The sequence below is a fragment of the Protopterus annectens genome, chromosome 14.part0 (genome assembly GCF_019279795.1).
Source record: "Protopterus annectens isolate FY-2018-M chromosome 14.part0, PAN1.0, whole genome shotgun sequence".
Classification (NCBI taxonomy): Eukaryota; Metazoa; Chordata; order Ceratodontiformes; family Protopteridae; genus Protopterus; species Protopterus annectens.
Window position 1 is genome coordinate 315,080,604 of NC_056748.1, and position 6,377 is coordinate 315,086,980.

At 31.7% G+C, this 6,377-nt stretch overlaps 1 protein-coding gene across 1 annotated transcript in view; it reads right to left on the reverse strand.

Moving 5' to 3' along the window:
* Positions 1–6,377, reverse strand: part of LOC122788658 (deleted in malignant brain tumors 1 protein-like) — a 1,289,564-nt gene that overhangs the window by 1,018,547 nt on the left and 264,640 nt on the right. The window contains exon 7 of the mRNA XM_044055554.1: positions 1,283–1,594. Coding sequence (XP_043911489.1) covers positions 1,283–1,594 — 312 coding nt within the window. The remainder of the gene's footprint in view (positions 1–1,282; positions 1,595–6,377) is intronic.

Sequence of the window (6,377 nt, forward strand, 5' to 3'; positions counted from 1 at the left end):
TGATAGTTACCAGGGATGGATGACTTCCCAAAGGATACTGTTATGCATTTCTTGGCATATAGTTTTAGTCCATGTCTGACACCAGTTGTTTGCCTGTGTCAGCCCCTCCTGGAGAACATTTGTATCAGTGTGAGATTCAATGACAGCTCCTAATTTGCAACCATTTGCAAATTTAGTCAGCCAGAGACCACTGACATTGGCCTTGACTTCTGAGAATGAAATGCCAGAAAGGAGCGGACCAAGGACTGATCCCTGAGGGACTCCACTTGTGAATGGCCTCTATATAAAGGTGGACTCCTCAATTCTAACTTCCTGGGTCCTGTCTGTGAGCCAGTTGGCTATCCAATGGGTGACATATGGGTTTGTACCTAACCTCTTGAGTTTGTCAACAATGCCTAAGGTTTTAATAATTAGAGAAATTTTATCCTGTTTATATAGAAATTAAAGGTAAGTTAGTATAAATAATATGTTACTATGCTTAATTAAATTATAATGCTAATTGTCACAAATGTAATACTGCTATTAATAATAAGATCTACTACAAAACTTTTCTTCACTTCATCTCGGCACTTAATTATAGCATTAGCATCTATACTTAAATGAAATGTTTTCTTCCCTTCAGTGCAAGTACCTTACTTATATTATCCTTTTTTCCATCTCAGCACCTTTTCTGCAGTTTAACTCCATATTTGATTTCATGTCTCTTTCTTACTTGCAGCATTCAAGCATCCATAGCTTCATCTACAAGAAGCAGTACTCTAGGGAAATCTTTATAAACATAACCAGTATCAGAATAAACCTTCCTGTAAGGTATCACTAAATTTAATATGTAAATATGTTCCTTGTATTAATGCTGTCATTTCTAATTCTTACATACAGCTGTAGTATATTACTATGTATGTTTTATCACCTGTGTATCACTTAGTTTAACTTTATTAAGATTTTTCTTTCTGGACATCCAGTGAAAAACTCTATGAGCTCAGCCAGTGTAGCAAAATTAATAAATTGAGATGAATGAATGAATGAATGAATGAATGAATGAATGAATGAATGAATGAATGAATAAACAAACCTACTCTAAAACTCCAAATTTGCTGTTTAAGTTGCATTTCTTGATCATTTAGCTGTTTGGAACGAATTTGCTTAGAGTTTAAATTATTTTGATCATAATATTCAGTGAAGGTTTACAGTTTACTATTTACTCCATCATGCGTGAGCTAAAAAAAAAAAAGCAACAAAAGAAAAACAAAATTCAAACAACATGAAGTGTATCACTGCTTACCTGAACATATCACACCTGCATCTTCATGGTGACCACAGTTATGGCTACCCCATCCTCGATGCGGACAGTTCCACAAATAATCTTCCCACCCTGTGCACTGCACATCATCCAGATATATGGGTCCTGTTCCTTGGCCAAAATAGGCATTTGATAAGGCAGATATTGCATGGCCACATTCAAGCTGCCTGCAGACTACATTTGCATCATTTATGTTCCAGGAATCATCACAAACAGTTCCCCATGTTCCAAGATGATTAATCTCCACTCTACCTGAGCACACATCTGCCCCATTCAGCAGCTGGAGACTTAAACCTGGAAAAGATAAGTAGAACAGCAATGATTATCATAAGATTGCACTGTAAAATAAAATAAAATAAGTTGAGGTCTGAAGCTTTACAAGTAAATAATAACTAAATGCGTTTCAGGCTGTATACTAATATGTATAGAGACAACATGAAGAATAATATACGTAGTTGTGTGTGCTGTATATTAATGTCTGCATATATTTCGGTATAGGTATATATATTTATTCTATATACACATGTAGAGACACACACACTTACATAACTTTTTTAAACATGCAGCATATTTATGTTTCCAAGTTTTCAAACAGGGTGCTAACATTTTAATGTCTGCAATCTTTTCTCACAGACATATTATTAAATATACAGTTTAACTCATTCAAGCCTATAACACCTTTTTGTAGACTTTCATTTAGCACCCATACTAACTTAAGGCATCCAGAAGATTTGGGTCTGGCTTCTATATATAAGCAACTTACTAGCTAATGACTGGCAGCACTGGGAAGTGCAAGGAATAATTAACAAATTTACACTAATATTGTTAATTTAGGATGCCCTGGAATACTGAAATCAATCACTGTTTTCTACTTCTTATCCATATTCTCATATTTCCAACTGAGAGATATATATGATATTGAGTAATATGATGTGAAATGCCATGGTGACAGACAGAAAAATTAATTGTCCAATTATATCCCACTATACTGGAGATACTGTTACTTGTTTATTAATAATTATGGAAATAGGCAGTGTATTTAATACTTTAAAAAACAAGTGACTTAAAAACTGTTGCAATGTGTCACGTAAAACTTAGATGTTGTTGAAGAAAACTATCATTGATTGAGTGACTTACAAGCTAATAATAAGCACTATTTGAAAGGTGAAAGGAGTTATTAACAAAACAACACTAAAAGTGTTAATCTAGGATGTCCTGCAGTAGATAAGTGACAAACAGTGATTAATTTATTATTCATAATTTCACATTTATGGTCATATTTTCCTGAGAGCCCTGCATGTTAATAAGGTGTATAGCAAGATATACTACACTTTTTAAGTTTATTTTAGAATATACTGTAGAATGCAAGGATTTGCGTAGGCCTTTCTTTAAGACAACTTTCTGTTAACTCATTAATACCTATAAGATGTAAAATATTACACCATTAACAGCCTACAGATATCCTGTATTCCAGACCATTTTCTGAAAAATAAACTTAAAAAGTGTAAGATAAACAAATGTAAATATTTTGTGAAGAGTAAAAGCTATTACAACTGTACAAACAGCAAAGTCATTAGCAAGAAGTATTCTTTACAGTGATAATAGTTACTGCATTCATAGTTTTTCCATAAATGCTACAATAAATTACAATGCACACAAACTCCAAATTATACTTTTTGATAAACTTCCACAAACAAATTGTCATATCTTGGAAACTGTCCAACCTAGACATATTCTTTTAGAACATTTGTGTTAACCAGACATAAGCTTTTACGTGACAATAAGAAATTCCTGTCTGAGTGCATATTATTGAGATAACAGAAATATTAAAATATATTCTTAATTATATAATTAGCAATATAAACAGCACTGAATATCTTTTAAGATGTGTCACTTACAGAGTAAATGACAAAGACAGTTTTCTTTAACAACATATAAGGTTTCACCTGACGTCATGCAACAGTTTGCAAGTCACTTGTTTTTTCAAGTATTAAGTACATATGAAAAATTGTTTATTTCATAATTACTTACAAAAACTAGCAATATCTCAGGTATAGTGCAATATAAATGGACATTGACAAAGAAATTTCCTGTCTCCCATGATAGCATGCCATAACATGCAGGGATCTCTGTTAGGAAAATATGAACATAAATGTGAAATTATGAATAACAAGTGGCAAACAATAATTAATTTATCTACTACAGGATATCCTAGATTAACAGTCAGTGTCATTTTATTAATAACTCCTTGCTCTTTCTAATATGGCCATTATTAGCTGGTAATTCACTCTATTAAGTAAGTCAGACCCCCCAAAAAGGTCTGGATGCTATCTACAGCTTTAGAAATGAACTGTAAGTGTCCAGAAAGGTGTTATAGGCTTGAATTATTAAAATTATGTCTTCAGGTCTGCCTGTTCAGTGGCTCAGTATCTTTTGCCCCCCTAGCAACAAAAATTATTATGCCCATCCTTTGTGATAGCAAATGCATTTCAAGGAACTGAATTTGTACAAAGCTGCATATTTAATCACTTTTGTGCTGTAGTTCCCAACATTATTGCCGCAACTGTATCTTAATTTAACAGACTAGCCCTGAGATTAAAGAACCCATATCATAGAAGATTTATGCATCACTATTAGCATTTTGGATTCTTAGACTAGTCTCCTACTCTAGATTTTGCATCACAGGAACCTTAGTACAGAGAGCAGAGTACACGGGAAATGTTTACGTTATTTTTTTTCCATCCAAATGTTCTGGTCAAGAATTAATTTATTTTTATAATACAAGTGCTAAAATTGTACTTTAAACAAATAAACTAATTCTTAACCAGAATCTATGGGATGAAAAGATAAGGTAAAAGTTTCCTCTCAGCTTAAAGAGCATGGGTGGAGAAGTTAGATCACATGCCTTAATTAAACTGGCTAATAATTGTATATCTTTATTTTTACACAATGCAGTTGACCCTTGCATATCTAAAGTTCAGATTAGGGTTACATTCCTAACCCCTCCGATTAGAATTTACTGATATTAAAACTGGATAAAACTCAAAGGTAGAGAAAATGATCTAATTTGACAAGGTATATAAACTGAAATTAGACCTAAAGACTAAGGAAAGTAGTATGCATTTATATGTGAATATTATGTATATACAAACTCCTTTTATATTTGTTAAGTTAGACCTTTCATATATCATAACTTTAGAAGTAGTAGAGTGATGCTAGAAACATATTTGTGGGTAGGTGATAGTGCTTGAATAAGATTGTTAGTCAAGTCAGGAGTTGTGTGGGGGTGGGAGAGATGGGAAAGAACAGTGCATGTATAGTAGTTTACAAATTAATTATTATTTTTTTTGGTGTCTACGATTCTTGATAGAAAGGTTAAAGTTAATAATCTCAATCATCTTATACTTATATCTATGAGTTAGCAGTTCACTAGATATAATAGTTTTTCAGTACCATATTAGTTACAAATGTATGTGGGTACTATGTGGAATACTTATTTATTTTTTCTTATTTTTGGTAGTATGGCCAATTTGAAATGATTATCGGTTAATATCAATGGATTAAATAATGGTTGTAAAATGGGTAGGTTATACACATTTTTAAAAATGTTTCATTCCCAAGTTATCTTTTTACAGGAAACACATTAAATAAAAGAAGATTTGGACAGACTTAATACTAAACAATATTCCGTACTGACTAGCTATCATTATAAACAAAAGAGAAGAGGAGTGGCTACGTTATGTAAAAATTCTTTGCCTCTAGCTAATATCCTGAATACATTTAGTGATGAAAAAGACAGATTTTGTTCATTGACTTTGGATAGTCAAAGAAAACTATATACTTTTATTATTGTCTATTAGATACCTGGACTGGGAATACAAACAGTTAAATAACAGTTAGGGGAAATAGTATGAATGTCAAAGGGAAACATTATTTTTGCAGGTGACTTTAATCGTATTTTATCTGACAAGGATACCATCACTAACCGTAAAAGGAAGAAACCTGCTTCAGTCAAGTTTACTGAAATAGAAGATATTCTGGAAGTTTTCAGGTCTTATTTTAATAAGACTAATCAATACAAATCAGTGATGGATACACAATATCTAATTAAAACATTTATAAAAAATATACTGAAAATAGACTGTCAGAGGATCAAATAACAATAACTAACAAGCCTATGAACTCAAAATTCAAGTTAATAAATTAAAACCCAATAAGGGACCTGAAATGATGGTATAATACCTGAACTATACAAAATGATGACTAAGGATGCTTTCAGTATTTTACTAGAAGTAAAGGACTTATGAAGGTACCACCGACCTGGAAATATACCTTAATATCTCCAGTTTTAAAACCTGACAAGGACTCAACACAATGTTATTCATATAGACCAATTTCATTATTAAATGTAGATGATAAAAGATGCATGACAATCTATGCCTTTACAATAAAACAATTCTGTCCAATGTTGATAAACAATGATCAGACTGGGTTTATAATGAACAAGAACACCTATAATAATATCAAGAGAATGTATCAATAATTGATTATGCTAATAATTTAAAAAGAAATAACTTTAATTAGTCTGGATATCAAAAGTGCATTTGATTCAGTTAATAATGAGTACTTACTATTGGTACTGGAGGAATATATTTTTTTAAACAATTTCTTACAATTAATCAAACTTCTTTATGAAAACTCCTTTGCATGCATTAAAACAGGCTCATATACTTCCCAATCAATCATGATTAATAAAGGTAGTAAACAGGGTTGTCCCTTATTCCCATTTCTTTTTGATCTAGATATGGAACCTTTTGCAAACTATATAAGATCAAATAAAAACATCAAAGCCATACTAATAAATCATGATTTAATCCCTAAAACACAATTATTTGCAGATGCCAGCCTATTAACTTTAACTGGTTGCAGTCCTTCTCTTATTGCACTATTCCAAGCAATAAAAATATTCCAGAAAAAATCAGGACTAGGTTTTAATGAGAATAAGACTAATATACTACCTGTGAATTATACTATTAGTAAAATAGATAAGAAATTACACAAACATATTCAAAAAGAT